Below are 20,719 nucleotides of genomic sequence, written 5' to 3' on the forward strand. Positions count from 1 at the left end.
AACGGAGATCTCGTTGCTTATTTTAAAGCTGTCTCGCTATGTTAAACCCATTTAACATAGCAAGACAGGTTTAAAAAAAAAGCAACGGAGAAAGCAAGATCTCCGTTGCTTTTTACACACTGTGTCACTATGTTAAAGGAGTTTAACATAGTGAGACAGCTTTAAAAAAAGCAACGGAGATCTCCGTTGCTTTTTTTAAACCTGTGTCGCTATATTAAACTCTTTTAACATAGCGAGACAGTGTTTTAAAAGAGACTTATACTAATGGAAAAAGTCTGGGCGACCGGACCTTTTTCCATTAGTATAAGTCGATTTACAACGTGCACGCTGGCCAATCAGCGTGCACGTTTTGGAATATTAATGGAGGGTCATGGTATAATAGGCAAATTATCTTGTATGCAGAAGTTTACAATGGCTAAACTGCCATGGCACCATATACATAGCATCGGCTGTAGGTGTGCTTGCTAAACATTGGTTCTTCAGTGGTTACTAAGCATATAGCTCAGGAGACCTCTGATGAGCCTAGCCCAATTACCCTAAACCAATGTCTGATTAAGTGACTTGTTCTGAGTCATACAGCAGGCAAACTCAGACTGAGGCAATCAAATCTTGGATTTCAGGAAAGAGATTTGTTTAGAGCTTGTAGCATTAATCCTCTGTACTAACTTCCACAAGCATGATCACTCTTAAAAAATAGACTTTTAGAGCTGTGATTATCATATGTCATCAAGAAGAGTGCATAAACAGTTAATGCTTTTTATGGTCTTCATCCGGGGTTGTCACCTTGCTAGAGATGAAAATGGGAAACTTCTCATTGAAGCATAATGTTTACAAAACAGAATTAATGTTCAACTACTTTACTCCATTCCTCAGATATTATCAACCTTTCATTTAATGATCATGACAGAGGTGGTATTTGTTCCACATTAAGCTTTTTTCTTTTCAGAATTTTCAGGTAACATCCTTTGGCCTTCACTTTTTGCACACCTTTAGTGTTTAGCTTTAATAGTTAAGTTAAAACCTATCATTTTATGAATACTCTGGCCTAAGTTCAACTGTCAAGAAAAATTCTCATGTTTGACTTAGATGCCTTCCCATCACTGAACCTGAATTATGTGCTGAGCATTTATTACTGGATTTGCAGTTTCAAGCCATTCTACTCATACGTCTTCCTTCCCCAAGTAAACCTTGGCATGCTGCCTTAGCCCCCCCCCCCAATTCTTTTCACTTCCCTGTTTATCACATTTTGCCATGCTTTTAATTTGTGCCCTTTAACATTTGCTAGCTCTAAATTCACTGTCTCTTTCTACCACACCTGATATTTTCTTACAACTTTGTACTTTTCCATCTTACTGTTTTGGTAGTCTGCCTTTCACAAGTAAAATCTAGGGTTATTTCATGAACCATTGGTGTCTGAATGTAATTTGCAACAAATAATGTGGTAACCATATATGCACATTTCAACATTCTTTTTTGTGAGGGGAAACTTTACACTACCATGCAGGGCCATATGCCCCCTGTATACAGCTTTTAACATAACCAGTTTTGGGCTCACTTTACCTCAGGTATGGAGAAACTCCTCTTTGTAGTGATGTTTTGTTGAATAGTGACATTCAGTCAACTGGTCACAAACTGTTAATAATGCAAACCACTTTTACTAAGCAACCTGCTTCCACACAAAAAAGATCAACTTCTGTGATACTGATTTGTGTTTCTTATTGGAATTCTGACCCCTTTTTCTGCGAGTATTCTCAGTGCTTTTCTGAAACACCATCTTATCCTCCTAATGTCCATCAATTAAAATCATAAAATGTAGCCTTTATACGTTTGTATTGTTTGCTTTGGTGACTACATTCATAGTAAACCACACCATTTTTCCACCATCCATTTCTAGGTAGCTGCCAGCTTCATACCTGACATTTTATTGCTCATTCTCAAGTTTTCTATCTTCATTTAAGAGTCTTTTGAAAAATGTTGTGCCTCCAGAAAATACAGACACAAAATGCTGGTTAAAAGTGATAAATAACTTAGTCATGCTGTATTTTGAATAATAAGGAAATCCTTAGGGCAAAGTACAGCAATTGCAAGCTTACAGACTAATCAAATACCATTTACTGTAGTACGCATTCAGAACAAAAACACAGACAATTAGACTAAATCCACGTTCCTAGAAAATGTAAAAGAATGAGTTAAATTAGAAAGAAATAGAAAATAAACAAGTTAAACAGCTAGAAAATGTTTTACCCCCCTGCCCATCTGTCCACTGTAATCAGGAGTATCTTAATTATGGAGTCACTTTGTCATGTGTTAAAGGTTTGGGGTCTTCTGCATGTAGTCTAAAACGTGAAACCCTAACTCTCCACTACTTCAAACACATCATTATAAAAGCAAGAGAGTACTTAAATTAAATGTCTCAACTGGCAGCTTTGATTAGTCTTAATGTCAAAGTCACGTGAACAACTATTTTGTTAAAAAACTCCCAGCAACTAGACATTTTTGAGATTACATTAGCATACTTCTGCAGTGAGCTAAAGATTTTTAGATTTCACTTGCTCTGTTCAGCATACTTATGCCCATATACATACATTTATTTTTGCTATTTATAAATCAGTAAACTGCTACAGCTCCGATTAAAAATATAGCTGGAACAAAGGGTAGTAACCAGAATGCATGTAATATCCATTTAACTAATTCAGTCTCTTTTCTTCATGGGAATTTATGTCCGCTTAGTCTGTCAAGGATATGCCATTACTACTTCAAGTTTAGAACAAAATTACCATCCTCTCATAAGTTCTGCTTAAACACTACAATTGAAGTAAGCATTTTGCTTTTTTGCAGAAAGCAGAAGTGCATTTTTTTACTAAAAATAATTCATTCTAACTCCAGAGTGCAGTACATTGGTTTGTAAACTTAGTAAAAGAATGTTTACAGATACATTTGTGAAAAATATCAAAGCATTTTTTAGGATATGGAAAAATTGTCAAAACTAAACAGCAAACTATTTACATTTATTTTATTCATTATGTACACATCTACAAATGTGCTGTCTTCAATTTACGTAGTACTGAAAAAAATCCATCAAAATACAAAACCTCTGAGGAGTGTTACTCCTTTCCCACTGTTCAGCAGAGTGTAGACAGGTGCATTTTAGTAAGTTTTAGGAGGAGGCAGGGTACAGATCGTGTTACTCTTAGTGGTCTGCATTGCTTGTCAAACCTAATACAGTATACAGTGTTAAGGAACTGCTGTTCTTAAAAAGCATTTTTATACACCTGTAAGTTAACAAGAGTTTGTTGTCAGGTATGGAACACTGTCTGAGGAAAACATATTAACACGTGGCTCTGACAGAGTGAGTGAGTCAGTCTCCAATATATGAGGTAGGTAGCTAGCTCAGGATGTGTATGAGAGGCACTGATTACTGACTGAGGGTACAGTGATAGACCACCTGGTACTGCAACATGGGGGAAGATAGCTTCATAGTATCCACAGTATTTATGTGCCATTGTTTCACTCTGTATGTAGTAACTGCTGAATTGTTCTGTTCTTTTAATTGCAACTGTGGTGGGCTGTTAACACGTGTCCAAAACATTTGTTTGTATTTCCTGTCCAAGTAACACAGTTACTAGGTTAGCAAACAAATAAGTAAATAATAAACAACAATCTGTGGCTAAATACAGACGCTAACTGGATGGAATCAGTGACAGGACAGGTGACAGGAAGGCATATGAGTCGATATCAGCAAAGATGGGAGATGAGACAATGACCATGATCAAGTTTTGTTTGGAAAGGCCATGGAGTACTGATGGGAATCTCTAACTGCTGAGGGGAGGGGTGAGGTACTGTGCAGGCTACTTTGCTTACTTTTGGGATACAAGGGGCATACTGCTGTTTGTTAGGTTTGGGAGGGTGCAGGGAATGATGCTAAGGATGGCAGGAGCACCATGGATTTAAACCATGACCAATGTCTGCATGGTGGTCAAGAGAACAAAAATTATACAAAGAGTAAAATAATTTTCAAAGCTTGTGGTAGAAGAATTAAAGAAGGAGGTAGTCAAGATTTACAATAAATGTTTGACATTGTGAAAAATACCAGAGGTGATTGCCAGAGTGATAAAATTACCAAAAGAAAAATGGGAAGTCCGGGAATGAAGTAGCTTCCTCCCCAGTTCCACTTATCAATGTTGATGCCAACACATTAGTAATGACGTTGATAGACTATGTAGATAAAATGATTCCACAGAGATGCAGGATGAGCAAGTGGAGGTGTAACTCAATGGCTAATCATTGGATTGCAGAGCTATTTATGAATGGAACTGAACATGTGGAGACAAAGAGGACAGCAGCATTATAATTTCATAATTGAAACACTTGATTATATAGTCTTTTTTATCAAAAACTGGTTTTAAGCAGTCTGGGAAATAGATAAGATGGAAGAGGTGCCTAGAAGGACAATATCGTCAACAGAGATAAGGATAAGTGGAGTCACGCATGAATTAGTTTCACAGGAGAATAAGGCAAAGTTGCCCTTTTAGCAAAGTTTGTTTTTTCCTGGTAAATGAGTTTTTGCTAGAAGACTGACAGAACATCTGAATGAGAGGAGTAGCATTATAGAATAGAAGGCTTTGTTGCATTTATATGTGGATCACTGCACTGACTTAGGGTTGTGGTAGGCAAGACATTAACGCTAGCATTAGTCCAATCTGAAATATTCATTAAAGAGTCAGGATAAGAATGCAGCATGAAGATAACAGTATTAGGAAGGCTATTTAGGACAGTACTTACGGTGCTACATACCTTGAATTATTAATTATTGTTAACTTTACTGAACACACTTAAAATGAAGATAAACACACACACACACACACACACACACACACACACACACACACACACACACACACACACACACACACACACACACACACACACACCTTCCACAGTCTTCCCATTCATACCACTCACATATCATACAGCAGAAAAAATCTTCATTACCTCCATTAGTTTTTCCAGTTGAATATGGCAAATCAAAAAACAACTTACTGTGAAGGAAAACAATGAGACAGGTACACTAACACTTAACTTATTATAAAAACATTTCGTAAGTGCTTTTGTCCTACAGAGAAGACTTTATCGGAGTAAATTTAATAGCAGGGCACTTCAGTTCTTATATCCCAGTTAAAAATCATGACTACATTTTAACTAATCCCCATTATTGCTGACATCTCAATAATCTTATTTTCTGATTTAAAATGCACTTAAAATTAATAGCACCCTTAAAACCAGGTAAAACATTGCATTACAGTACGTATAAATATGTTGCAGACAGTCCTACTAGCTTTAGTTGTCCTTTGATTCTGGTAGCTTACATGCCACAGTATTTTTCGTACAATGTTTCATTTTTATATTGGTAAGACCTATAGGAAACTAAATAACAGGATTTATAAGGACTGCTGTGCAATAAAAAGTGAGGTTAATGCATTACATAAACGCTCTATTGGGTGCACACATTTAAAAAAAAATGTTTTTCATGTCAAATAACTTGAATTCTAATATATTACCGGGACCTACTACAAAAATCTGGTAGAAAAAAGGTGTAGTAGTCCTTGCAGTCAGTAAAAGGTTGTTAAAATCAGTACTCAGTTATAACCTAAAAATAATAATATGATCTTAATCAGACTTCAAGGCAAACTTTTCAAATTTAAAGAGGTACAAGGTAAGGCTTCAACTGCAGGTGCCAAAGAAGAAGTAGCCAACCATGAGGACCTGCAGCATCGTTTGGACATAAAACCAAAAAGTGAAATGCTAACATTGGTAGTCAAACAACAGCTGGAATAATAGGCAGGTTTAGCCTTGATGTAGTGTGAGATAGACTGACAGAGTTTTCTCAAGATAATTTACTGGTCATAGCAAGCACTGTCTTTCAACATCTTTATATACGGGTATCACCAGATGGTCGATGTCAAAATCAGATTAACTATTTACTTTGGTGTCAGAGCTAGAACAGCAATAGATAACAGAAACAAGACACTGAGGTGACTGTGGTGCAGACTGACAGCTTCTCATTACAATGTTTAGAATTAAATTAAAGAAATTAAAGAAAATAGGAAAGCCCACATATCAACTAGGTACAAGCCTGACAGTTAATATGAATATGTAACATAGGTGGAAGAGATTAGATCTAGTGGACAGAATAGCCAAAGAATTATGGACTAATGCTTCAGATGTTGTCCAGGAGGTGACAACAAAAAGGTAAACAGGTTAAATGGCTCTGTGGATGAGTTAGAAGTGGTCGTGGAAAGAACGAGAGCAAAACTGAGGCAATTCAGATAAAGAAAAGCATTTTAAACTGACTGTAAAGTTCCAAAGGACAGCAAGCATAGTTCAATAGGCATATTTAAATCGTCATCATCAGCCCTCTGGTTCCCATTTTCTAGATGTGGACAGGGTGCTGTGCCAACTGTGGACATCTCTCTCGAATCAGTGCCATTATCCTACCTTCTTCAACAGTCATGCATGACTGTCATGGGTCTTTTCTTACACAAGTCATCCATCTTTTTTCTTGGATACCCTTATTTCCTCTCGTCTTCTTCCTGTCTTTCCCACATTTTCTTCACCAGACTGTCTTCTGCTTTCCTGCACATTTTCTCAGATTGTTATAATCTGTTCTCTTTGACCATCTCTGGATTTGGAGCTACTTGGGATTCTGCTCTGACATCCCCATGTCTTCATCTATCTCACAGTGTGCATCCTACTACCCATCTTAGACACTTCATTTCCATCACTTCTAGTTTCCTCAACTGCTCTGCCTTGACTGCCCAGGTTTTGACACCATACAGTAGTAGTGGTCACGCCATGGTTTGTATACCTTACTTTACAGCATCTTTGGTATACTTCTGTCACACACTACCCCTGACACTCTGTGTCAGTTGGCTGCAGTCCCTCTGAAACACATTTAAATGAAAAGTAAAAGAAATGGAAGACATACTGGAATAAGAAAGATTTTAACATCATTCACAAATGCTATGGTATATTCTATATTTTACATTCAGACATTCTGGAGATTAAAGCCAAAGGGGATGTAGAAAGCATTGCTAACAACTAGCCTGTGGGAAGTAATGGAATTCCAGCTGATTGTTTAAAATCTTGCAAAATAATGCTGTTATAATATTACTTATAACGTGCTAACAAATATGGAAAACACATGAGTAGCTACTGGATTAGCTGGTCTGTATATATTCAAATGCCCCTCAAAAATGCAGTGCTAAACAACACTAGCGTTACACAGCATTTGCGTTTGTTTCACATACTTGAAAGCTAATGCTTAAGATCTTGCATTCTAGACTCCAGCACTACACAGACCAAGCACTGCTAGATATGCAAACTGAAAGAGGCAGAGGCACCAGAAATCAAATTATCAATATCTGCTGGACAATAAAGAAACCAGATGAGTACCAGAAAAACATTAATTTTGCATTGACTCCTCTAAAAACTTTGACTGCGTGTCTCACAGCAAACTATGGCAAGTCCTTAGAGAAATGGTGATACTGGGGATTCCATTTGCCTCTTGAACGATCTACATGCAGACCAAGAAGCAACAAGTAGAACCGAATATGGAATTACTGATTGGTTCAAGACACCAAAAGGAGTGCAACAAAGATATATAGTGTTACCCTACTGATTTAATTTGCATGCAAAATATATCATCAAAATGTTTTGCTTGATGACGCAGTTTCTGGAATCAAAACTGCCAGGAGAAATATTAACAACCTCTTATATATGCATGTGATAACACTCTAACTGCTAAAAATATGTAGGAGTTGAAGAGCCTGTTGATGTAAGAGAAAGTAGAAACCACAAAAGCTGGTCTGATGCTAAACAGTATCAAAATAAGACTGTCATTTTGCTGTAGCAATTGCTTGCAAATAGATGAGGAAGAAACAGAGGCAATGACAGATTTGACTTTCCTCGAGGCAAAGATCTGTACTGATCTGCAGCCACAAAACTAAAATATTCTTGCTTCTTCTGAAGAAAGCTATAGCACATTGGGATATTTTGGAACAGAGACATCACATTATCAATGAAGGTCCATAGAGTGAAATGTCTAGTTTTACCAGGAATAGCATATATTTGAGAGAGTTGTACTAATAGACTAGCACAAAATGCAGAGGTTTGAACATGGTTTTGGAGAAGACTTCTGAAAACTCCATAGACTGCAAGTGGATGAAATCAATCAATACTTAAGGAAATAAATTCAAAGTGTTCTGAGAGTAAAACTAAAACTTGGATACTTTGGCCACGTAAAGTGCACATGATTTACTGTAGAAGGCACATATGCTGGGAAAGACTGAAGGCAGAAGAAGAACAGGGTGGTAAAGACTAAGACAGATAAATAATATTACTAGAGTAGTGAATATGAATTTACAAAGACTTAAGCAGCTGTTGACAGACAGACAGACAGAGCTGGTATGCTAATGTCCTTGAGGCTGCAAAGTATCGGACTTGACTAAACAACAACACTTAAATATGTCTTTCACTATGACTACTTCACCTACAAAAAAAATCCTTGCAGCTGAGTACAGCAATGCTACTTCCCTGATCAGCAAAGAAATGTACCAACTGTGACCCCCTCCTTTACTAGACAAGTCCACTTATGCATAATACACATGCCATTTATGAATCTAAGACAAAGCTTCACATGTCCTAAATATACAGTCCAAAGTAATGATTAATATTTCACATATATTAAAGTCTAAAGAGGTTATATTTGATATGCAGTCACCACAACAGAATGAAAACATAAGAATTTAAAACTGAATTATAATAAAGTTTTACAAAAGTGTGCTTTACTAAACAGAGTAATTTGCCAAATTTAATATCATGAGCTTCCCAAAAGTACAGCAGTTATATGTGTTACTTTTATTAAAAGTACCAAATTTCAACGAACATTTACACTCAGGTGTGACTTGAAGATCACTGGATTATTTTCATCATGGTTTCCCAGTTGCAAATCACCAAAGTGCAGACTTCAAGGTAGAGTAAGCTAAACATAAAAGGTACCTTACTTAGGGCAACAAGTTGTCATTTACCATGTATGACAATTTACCATATGGAAAAACTGATTCATTTTAATACATGTTAAGTGAGATAGTTACTTTTGTAGAAACAAAGTGCAATTTAAAAAAATGCGAAGGCATTATTATAGCAAAATTGAAATTATAGCAATTTAAAGAAAAACAGGTAGGAAAGCAAAGATATAAAAATGCATATGTTGCACCTGGAGCCCTAGGTTGACATTATTTTAAAGATGACCATCCCATTAATTAAATATAAGAGGTTAGACAACATGGCAATTTTTTTTTCATTATTTAAAAGAAAGAGTTCTTTATAATGTAGGAGGGACTGCCCCAACAAGCTATACTTTCTATGGAAAATGTTCTGGTTCTAAGAATATAGGAAAAGTGAACGAATATGCTACATCCAATGCACTAACTACCTTTTTTCAGTTAGGCAGATGATCATATGCTCATTCAGATAGATTGTGGTTTATACAGACTATCTTTTTTATATTTGTAAGGCATTTTGAACTGTTATACAAAAATAACACCAGTGTCATTTTTGTGCCAGTGAAAAAATTAAATTCCCAGCGGTTCATATAGAAATATATTCTACAGTACTGTAAATATTTTTTTGTTGCTTTTATTCCTTGGAAGACAAAGAGAAACCACTGTTTAAAATAACATCTTTAGTGCAAAGAAACAAAATGCACATAACAAGTTTGAGCAGATTTCCTAGCACTAACAAGGCAGCCATATACCAACAGTCATATTCCTCAATACTTGTTTTTAACATCTACATTTTCTGTATGGATAACTGTGAAAAATTATTGTGATATTGTTTTGGATTATTTTCCCTGTTTATTTTATTTTTGGATGTATGATCTAAATCATGTAATTGTGACATTTAGCCTTTTGTGATAGTCCAACTGGAGCTTAGAAATAAAGAGTCCATATTAAATTTCATCTATGTTTCTTTGCTAAGAGGAATTAGGAAGTTATAGAGCTGCTACTCATGTTTAAAACCTATAGAGGATTAAAGAAAAAAAATTCAGGCAAATTGATAAAGAGTTCCTATTAAGTTAATTTTCTTGCAGATGTTCTGCAATAGAGTTTCAGAAAGTAGAGTTTGATCCAGTTCTGAGACAGAGGTCACTATGGCAATGAGCAGAGGGATTCCCAATGTGGCTTTGACATCTAGTGATGGGGAAATAAGATATTAGACTTTGGCTATTAATATGCTATGTTGACTTGGAAACTAGCCAGCTGACTAGAGGCATTAAGAAACTGTCCAGAAAAAGACCATCAATCAGTGGAATGTGCTTCAGGGTCAGTGCAAAGACTCATCTTGATAAGCGCATTTATTTTGGCACCACATTGGTATCCAACAGCAAGATCAGTGCAGAAAAGTGCAACAGCAAAATGTTTCTATAGATCATTTATAAGAAGGGGTAACATCAGCATATGTGTGCTTTACTCAAGCTAGAATTGATGGTTAATGACGGGGGTGGGCACTTCAGTTATAAATGAAATCTAAAAACAAGGGACACTAATTTCTGGCTAAGTGGAAAGGCAAAGCAGATGTTCAAAATAGGAAGAAAACTGTTCCATTTCTAATTACTTGAATCTAGTTAATGGAAAAAAAATAGCATGGGTGGTCAAAAGTAGAATAATGCTTAAAAAATAAAAAAAAGGTTGAAGGAAAGGGATAAAAGTCAATTGGTTCTACATTCACGAAACACAGGCTCCATAATCACAGAAAATTCTGCCAATCACTTGGTGTATTGCACAACATGAAATTCCCAAACAGCAAATACAGAGAGTGGTAGCACGCGTTTCAGTGAATTATAAATACATGCACAGCTTCAAACAGACATATACCCACATATACACACACATGTCTGTGCAGAGCTTGCTACAGTCATTGTCGATGTACAGAGTGAAAGCAAAACAGTCTGGTGACCACACTGTCATCTGTGTTGTTATTCATGACATAAATCTTGCTGTTTTGGGATAACAGTTTGTATTCAATTCTTTCTTTGATGATATGTTACTAAGAAATGAGCACAAATTATTTAAATGACTTCTGCTGATATACATAAGCTAGTGCAAAACAATATTTTCATTTGTGGAGAATTACAGTGATTTAGATTGTTAAATGCAGGTAGATTTCCATTTATACCATTAACCTCTTGTTTCTGTACTCTTGAATTGGAGACTGCTTACCCCCCAAAGCTGATGGCACCCTACATCTATCTGCAACTACTCAGTAACGACTTTCTTAAAGCTGGGCACACTTCTAGACATTTTTATTTTTTTATTAAAGTCACTGCCATAAACAATTCTCTTTTAAGATATGTTGTGGTCACCACACTATAAGAAATGCTTCTTAATGATACTCACCAACAAAAGTGCTAGCAAAAAGCTTGCTGGGTTCATATGGGCACTTTCCCCGTCCATCTTCTGTGTTCTTTACATCCATCTGAAACATGTGCTGCAGGGAGAAGAAGTGTCGTATTAACTTCTTATTACCCATCATTCATGGATTGGACAACTGAGGGTAAGACATGCAGTCACAGTATTCCTACATATATGCATTTATGAACAACACCTGATGTTGCTGTTGGACCTGATCTTTTACATAAACAGAATGTGGCAGTCCTGCTTACATATTTGTGTTACTAAACCTCGATTAGTGGCTCAACCACTACTCACTTCAAATATTTATTTTCATTGTATCTCCATTATATCTCCTTCCCATGAACTCCCATCGGTTTTATTCTGTGAATTTACATACTGACCTAGGATAACTGGGTGGCCAAAAATAACTAATAAAATCATCCTTTTAAATGGCTATTTATTTTATCAGTGGGCTACTAGCAATGCTTTGCACCTAAAAGGCACAGATGGAAATAGTCACTTCATTAAATGTTAAGTTTGTTTCTCCCATGACAGCTTTACTAAATAGGGTGATGGTTTCCAAACCTGAAATGCATGCACACCAGACAGACAGACATAGTCTTAATGGACAAACCAGTGATATTCCTTTTAAGTTCTGAGCACACATTTAAATTATGTAAGTGCAAATTAGAAACTACATTAATTTCTACAGCTAAAATGAAAATTGAAGTGCACATAGTAACAGCATTATGTGAGATACAGTCAAAATACTGAGTACTATGAGAACATGATTATCTCACACTCTGAGAAATCAGTCAGCCCTCTGCACATATGGCTATTGCATGGCTCAGAAACATCAGAAGACTACAAAAACATGGTAGAGCCAGCAAACAGTGGACAGTAATCCTTTTATTGTTGGAGGATGGAGAAAAACAAACCGTTTTCGGACTTTAGGACACTGAGGAATTGAACATGGTTTGACTGGGCTATAGTCAGGGGTTTATCTCTCTATGCCACTGGAGTGGCTACCTGGCTAAAGTGCTTTATTAATTTGAGAGGGCTTCTCATGTTCTACGTCTTATGACATGCTGGCTTCCTGGAAGCCATAGACTGTTATCAGGCATAGACTAGGAGCTGCAACATCTAACCTCCACAATATTGTAGTGTTTTCTAACCTAATTTACTTTCTGTTCAAATCTGCAGTCACTACCAGGTTATAGGTCAGATAATAGCCAGCCATCCCAGTAAATCACTAAACCACCCTCATCTACACAAACAGTGGTGAGCAAACAATTCCTTATTATTCCACTTTTATACCATGCTGGCTTCAGCTCTGGATCAAAGTCAGAGCTTTTTCCCTCTAGGATAATGGAGCTGGCTAAAAATAAATCATAATTTGAAATGACTACAATTGAAGAACCTTGTGAAAAAATAATTCTAGCAGAAGCTATGAGGAATGTCATCTTGCAGTTTTTGAATATGAGAGTACACTACTGCAGTATCTCAATCTTTCACAGTTCAGCTACTAGTCTAATGAAAATTAAAGAAGCAAATTACCAAATATTACTCTCGTATTCATGTCAGAGAATCAAGATAAGGAAAAATGAATACTAGAAAGAAATAAAATGAGGCTTTTACTTTGAGATATACTCCAGAAGAGCTGCAGAAAAAGACAGCGTGTGAATCTAGCAATCCTAGGAGAATGGGCATCTTGAAGCTATAATAACTGATCACGCAGCCAATGAGATTCAACATGATGATGCAGAAGACATGGAAGACATCAGGAAAACCTACTTCAAAGAATCTAACACAAGCTTGTAGGTGTACTACATTCATGTGTGAATGTTACCTTACAAAAAGAATACACTTCTGGTATATTATCTGGCAGTAATAATGTAACAAACCCTGTCCTAGAATGAATGCAGTACAGAAAACAGATTGAACACAGAGAGTACAGTTAAAAAATTAAGATTTTGGAGAATGATGAAAAGGCTGGTCAGATGTATGGGCAGTTCATACAGTTGTTTAAAAGTACTATTAAGTTACAACACTGAAAACAATTAAAATGCTTTATTTCAAATATTAGGGGCTTTTACAGACTGGTTTGGTGTCATGCTAACATAGCAGAAACTGTAAATATCAAAGTCTGTTTACCTAATCAGTAGCTACCTTGCCATATGTTTGTTTGCTTATTTACTTTGAATTTGTTAAATGGGGTGGAACACTAATCCCTTTGGACCTGTTTCAGTTTCAGCCAGTGGCTAAACACAATAGATACAATACATTATATTATATACAAAATGAATGATAAAACACAATATATACATGTATTATATACAAAAAAATCAGAACTGATTGAGGGTATAAAGACAATAGAGATAAGGCATTTTTTATATATATATATATATATATATATATATATATATATATATATACGTTATATACATAGTGGATATTGAGTTGACATGCTGAAAGAATCACACTGAAAAACAGAGTCAAAGCAAGCTGTCGAAAGGGCAGCATGGTAGGAAGAAATTACATTATATGACCAGACAGAGAGAGAGAGAAAGAAAGCAGTTGTACTTTCCTAGAGTATTGTGATGTGCCTCCCAGTTTTAATTGGAAAATGGGGGTCCGAGAATCCTTAAAAAAAGAAAGGAACGATTCTCACAGTTTGGGACCAAGGACTGAAAAAGCACAGTTTGTGTACAGAAGCCTAGTTTGGGTGGGGGGGGGGTTGAAGTAGAGGACCTGAGAAATTAATTGTTGGTGCCATCTCCTATTAGTCTGGGGCTAGTGGAGTGAAGGTCTTATTCTTGATAAGTTTAAACAGGTGAGAGGTGAGTATAAAATAAGAGCATTGTTACATAGCCAGTTTGCTTTCTCTATGGTTTTGCAGTGCTGGTCATTTACTGAGGAGAGTGATGAATCTGCATATGGCATTTGAGATGGATTGAATGGTAGATACATTTCTTTTAGAGACTGCAGCAATCAGGAAAACTAAGGAAGCAAGATACCCTTCCCTATGCCATTCCTACAGGGAAGAGTTGACTTTTGTCTGTATAGTCTAGGTGGAGACAAAAATTTAGGAAGGGGTCCAAGCAGATTCCTAGGTATTTGAATGTAACAAAGGTTTCACCAGTGTTAGTCAGATGCTCAAGGATCTGTAGAGAGCTGGAGAAAGAAGTGCACTTTTTGTCTAATATCAAAAAGCATTGTTTTGGTGTTAGAGAACTTAGGCAACAAATGTTTATCATTGAACCAGTGAATATGGGCAAGATTATCAGCCTGAAGCTTGAGTTCAAAACAAGAGAGACACTGGCTGGAGCAGAACAGCACCATGTCATCTGATTCAAGCAGGAGAGGAAGATGGGGCAAGTGAAGAGGGAGTTTGTTAATGTAGATAGAAAAGTGGAGATGAAAGGTGCCGGATTAGATCCTTGAGTGATACTTTTCTGCAAAGGGTTTGATGGAGATGATGATGATGAGTCAGAATTCGCTGAGAAGTGTTCGAAAGGTAGTTTTTGAACTAGGGCAGTGTGTCATCACTAATGCCTATTTCAGTGAGATGTTCTAGGAGAAATAAGTGATCAACAAGATCAGAGGCTCTGATGAAGGCAATACAAATGGCTTCAATGCTGAGGCCTCTATACATTCCAAGGAGAATGCTGAAAGTGAGTCTGCAGATAGCTATGAACATACTGTGACTGGAACAAAAGCATGTCACTTTTGAGAAAGAAGGTAGTATTGCATGATGTACTGAGTGAATAAAGTAATATTTTCATTAACTTTCCTTGAGTAAAGAGAACATAAATCATATAAAGAGGAAGGTGGTGGTATTGCTTTAATAGTTCCCAGTAACTACCACATTTCCCCTTACAGCAAGCCAAGACCAACATTCAGATCAGCAGAGCTTCTTATTGCTTTCCTTAAAATAAGCAATTATTAACAAATATGCATTATTGTCCTTTATATCCCTCCTGGCAACACTATAGCTGTACTGGAAGATATCCCATCTTTGATATCCTTAACATTTCCACAAGAAAAAATATTGCTAAGTGTTGTCAATGTCAAATGGATGGACATAAACTCTGACTCCCCTACATCTAGCATGAGCTTATTTGGTTTCATACAACTAATTAATAGCCCCACACATTATAGCAAGACATGAAATTCTCTATTAGACTGGATCCTAGTATCAGACCCTATTAAATACTCCACCACAGGAACAATGTCAGACTCTCTCAGTGATCATTTACCTGCCAGGCCACCCTAGACTGGATCCTAGTATCCCCCCCCCCCACCACCAACAACTACCCTCTTCCGGTACACTGTCTAGCTCCCTCAGCGATCATCTGCCAGCTTATTCCCTTAGAATAAACTCCCAACAACTAGGTGTACACACTGTAAAATCAGTTAGGAACTCAACTAATTTTTGTCACCATAAATTCAACCATCTCCTACAGGAAATATACTGGACACCCCTTAAACAACTACTCCTTAATGATGCTGTACTATACTTTAATAACACCTTCCTTCACATACTTAATACACCAGCTCCCAATCGTATGAAAAGAATCAAAAAGAACTCAGCACCATGGAACTCAGCACCATGGCTCTCTAAGGAACATAAACACCTGATGAAGCAAAGGGACCTAGCCTGGGTAACCTGGAAACAGAACAAAAATTAACAAAATCATGTTAATTTCAAAACATTATGTAACAAAATGATCAATATCAGACCTACTAACTAACACTCCTAATGCTGGACCCCCCCACCCTTCAACCTATTCAGACACCAACCTCAGACCATCAACTACTACTAACTCTGTCATTAATAACCCCCCTAATCAACAAAATGTCATACAAACCCCATTCTCACTTCAGCCCATATCTACTGACACCATTAAGATACTGCCACATAAACTAAAACCATGCTCTACCTCAGCTGATAATCTTCCACCACACTGCCTCAGACTGGTTGCTAATTCAATCACCTACCCAATCAGTATCCTTATAAATAGGTCTTTATCTGAATCAGAAGTACATACCATATGGAAACAATCTGACATTACCCCCATCCATAAAGGAAGCAAGTCTTTTGATCTATCCGATTTCTGTCCTATATCCATCTTGGCACCCATATCCAAAATGTTTGAGAGGGGTATCCATCAGCAGGTATTGCAATATATATTGCAAAACAATCTTTTATCCAAAACCCAACATGGCTTCCAAACCAGCCACAGCATAGCTACAGCCCTATTGTTTTTTACAGACACCGTAAACAAGGCCAGAGATGCAGGCTACTATACAGCCTCAGTATTTCTTGATTTCTCCAAGGCCTTTGACACAGTGTCTCACGCCTTACTATTAAACACACTGTCAAACTTAGGGTTCTCACATAACACAGTAAAATGGTTTCAGAGCTACCTCAAGAATCATAAACAAGCAGTGAAATGGTCCAATGAACTCTCACCCTTTCTCCACAACCCTACTGGTGTCCCTCAAGTCTCCATCCTTGGACCCCCTACTCTTCAACATTTTCACAAACAACCTTCACGCTGCCTCTCACTCTGGGGCACTCATTCAATACGCTGATGATTCCACCATAATCTATACTGCTCAATCACTTCCAGAACTACTTTCAAAAACTCAACAGTTCTTTACTGCAGTTGAATCCTGGCTAAGAAATGCCCAACACTTTCTTAATCCAAAGAACACAAAACTAGTATTATTTCATCCCAAGAACAACTCCCCTGTCACTGATCATTTTAACATCCTTACATCGGACAACAATGTCATAGAAATAGTGCAGTAAACCAAACTTCTAGGAGTTATCATTGACAATAAACTTTCATTTGACCCCCATATCCAGCAAAATATAAAGAAAACTCATCAAAAATTGGGACTCTTATATAGAAAAATATATTTTTTTACTGCAGCAACCAAACCTACCCTTGCAAAAACATTTTTACTTCCCTCTCTTTTTTATGGTGCCCCTATCCTAACTAACTTACAAACTTCTACCATAAACAAGATGGAACAGTGCTACAACAAAGTTGCAAAGTTTGTCACAAACTCTATATATCACACACACCACTGTAAACCACTCCTAGAATTAAACTGGCTTGAACTCCCCAACCAACTTGCCTTTATTCAGCTATCCACCTTGCACAACCTTATTTTCAAGCCTGCCCTGCACTAGCCAATCTAGTCACACCTTATACACCAAATCGATCCCTATGATCAGAAGACAAAAATCTCTTAGCTATCTCAAAACCCACAAGAAAACCAGGTCACTCTCTATAATAATACTCTGTCTCTATACTTTGGAATTCACTACCTCTAGCTACCAGGTCTATGCCTGGCTTAACCCATTTCAAAGCATCTTTAAAAAATCATCTTAAAATACATGGCTCTGCAAATGCATAAAGCCTGCCTGATACTTAGGTCTTCTTCTTCTTCCACACTAGCCTCATCTTCCTCTTCTGTCACATTTCAATCCTTCACAGTCTGCAAGATCCTAAGGCTCTTCTAACTCCTTCTCTGTTTCTATACCATATCCTTAAGCTACTGCTCAGGCTGTATTGCTTTTATTCCTTTTAACTCTCTCAGTATCTTTCTGCATCACTAACTTTCGGACTATTATTTACCTAACTGAATGTAACATTCTATTTATTTTTTTTTTCATGTACTATAGCAGTCAATGTCACACATTGCTCTACCTACGTACTATTTTTGGACACTACATCATGTATAGTGAGTGACTATTATTCTGTATAATGTTTTTAACTGTATAGAATCGTCTAGATGTGTAGTATATATTGTAACATCTTGTAACATAGTTTATTCTTTCAACTTATTTTGTATAGTATTTCTAATGTGATTTGTAATGTATTGGATTATACTGTATTTGTATTGTACTGTATGTGGAGCTTTTCTCCCCGGGCTTCTGCTGAATATGGGTTATGTAGACCCAGTCAGACCACCCCGGTAAACAAATGTCAAGTAAATAAATAAATAAATCATCTCCCAATCTGTAGGACTAGACATCTCACACATCCAGTAAAACAGCATATTTATAAACAACACATAACCTTTCCAAATGTAACCCAGAAATGTTCATTACTACACTATTCCTAAAGATCCTCCCCTTAGACAATGTTGTAATTGAATTCAATGCAACTTTTCTAAATATCCTAAAGAGCCTTGCACCTCCTAGAAGGAAGAGACTAAAAACAAGTAATGCAATTTGGCTATGCAAAAAGAATAGAATGCTAATGCAAGATAGAGAAAAATCATGGAAAAATGGCAAAAATGTAAAACACCTCAATATCTTGAAAAGTTCAGAACTCTTCGCAGTCATACTAAAAAGTAAATAATCAAAGACAAAAAAATACTATAATAACTTTCAAATTAATACTAAACACAACTCTAAGAAATGTTGCACATCCAAAAAACTGCAAAACAGTTCAACTCTTATTTTATACATAGTATAGCAAGGATTCCTCAACATCTAATCCCAGCCCTGCCCAACAGCACATATCTCCACATCCACTTTCACCTTCAAACCTGTGCCCACATCCTATATAAAACTACTATTAAACAAACTTAAGCCATGCTCTTCTTCAGCTGATGAGCTTCCAAGTGAGTACCTAAAAATATCTGCCAATAGCATTGCTTATCCTGTCTCAGTCCTTACAAATAGGGCAGGAATTCCACATTCCATCTCTCTGGAAAAAGTCACACATTATCCCTTTGCATAAGGGAGGAAATTCAACAGACATAAATAACTTTAGACCTATAGCAATCCTGTCTACCCTTACCAAAATACTTAAAAATTGTATTAAAAAACAATTGCTAGGCTATCTCGTGCAGGAAGAACTCCTATCCCCTACACAACATGGCTTCTGTCCTTCCCGTAGTACTAGCAATGCCCTTCTAACCTATATAGATACTGTCAATAAAGCTAGAGATAATGGCAAACTGGTCTCTTCCTCATTTCTAGATTTGTCTAAAGCCTTCAACACAGTTAGTCACAGCAAACGTCTTCTTCTAATGTCCTCACTACTCTCTCAGCTCACCCTTCTGTGGTTGAAAAACTACCTGTCCAATGGATATCAGTCAGTAAAATGGCACTCTGTGCTCTCTCCTTACCGCCCAGTCACCACTGGTGTATCACACGGCTCCATCCGTGGCTCCTTCCCCGTTTTCACCAACACTTTCTATATTTTCACACAACAGGCCACCCTAATAAAATGCACAGATGATTCCACTCTCACTTGCACATCTGACAATATAGTACACCTCTAAAAAATGACTCAGGAAGCTTTAGCAGCCACTGAAACATGGCTTCATAACTCAAATTCAACCCCCCCCAAAAAAAAAAAACTACTACTTTTTTCTCTAAATCCCTTTCTCATGAAAAAATTAAATTTGAAGTCCTCTCTCTTGATAATACATTGAAGTTACTTCTCATAGCAAACTATTAGGGGTGATGGTGGATGATAATCATAGATTTGACCTGCATACACAAAACTGCATAAGAAAAAAATCCATCAAAAACTAGGGATGCTTTACAGACACAAAAACGTTCTCATCAATGCAATTAATACTACACTTGCCAATACTACAGTCTTCCTCACTCTTCTTTATGATGCTCCCATCCTTACTACACTTCAGGCTTCACAAAAATTAAAACTTGAATAATGCTATAACAAAGTTGCTAAATTTGCAGCACATACCTCTTTCAGAACCCACCACTGTATAGCACTATACACCCTAAATTGGTTAGAACTGCCATATCAACTAACATGCATAACTTCCTTCCACCTATAAAATTATCCAGGTCCATCTACCTGTCCAGCACTAAAAACATTCAACACAACTGTGTTCCCAGTCAATCACTGAAATCCAGCAACCAGAAACTCCTGTCTGTCTATAAACCTAGCAAATCTGCTGGGCATTGTCTATATTGGTACAAAGTTGCTAAGGCCTTGAACTCCTTACCTGTATCCATCAGGTGTACACCAACTGTCCCATCTTTCAAAACCACTCTAAAGACTTCCTAGATAAAATCTGGCTCTGTTCTTGCTCAAAACCAGGATAGTCTACATCCCTCAATGTGAACAAGTACATTTTCACTCCTTATACTCTCCCTTCTTCACTTACATCTTTACTGCTGTCTATTCTCTTCTCTGACTTTCTGTCTAAATATACCATAAGCTTGTTTTTCTCTCACTTCACATTGCAATTCCTGTTTGTAT

At 36.9% G+C, this 20,719-nt stretch overlaps 1 protein-coding gene across 1 annotated transcript in view; it reads right to left on the reverse strand.

The window, feature by feature from the left end:
- LOC122806987 (semaphorin-3G-like) overlaps positions 1–20,719 on the reverse strand; it is a 634,544-nt gene that overhangs the window by 224,678 nt on the left and 389,147 nt on the right. Inside the window, exon 5 of the mRNA XM_044077853.1 lies at positions 11,457–11,547. Within this exon, the coding sequence (XP_043933788.1) occupies positions 11,457–11,547 (91 nt within the window). The remainder of the gene's footprint in view (positions 1–11,456; positions 11,548–20,719) is intronic.

Source organism: Protopterus annectens, chromosome 7.part0 (genome assembly GCF_019279795.1).
Source record: "Protopterus annectens isolate FY-2018-M chromosome 7.part0, PAN1.0, whole genome shotgun sequence".
In the NCBI taxonomy this organism is placed as follows: domain Eukaryota; kingdom Metazoa; phylum Chordata; order Ceratodontiformes; family Protopteridae; genus Protopterus; species Protopterus annectens.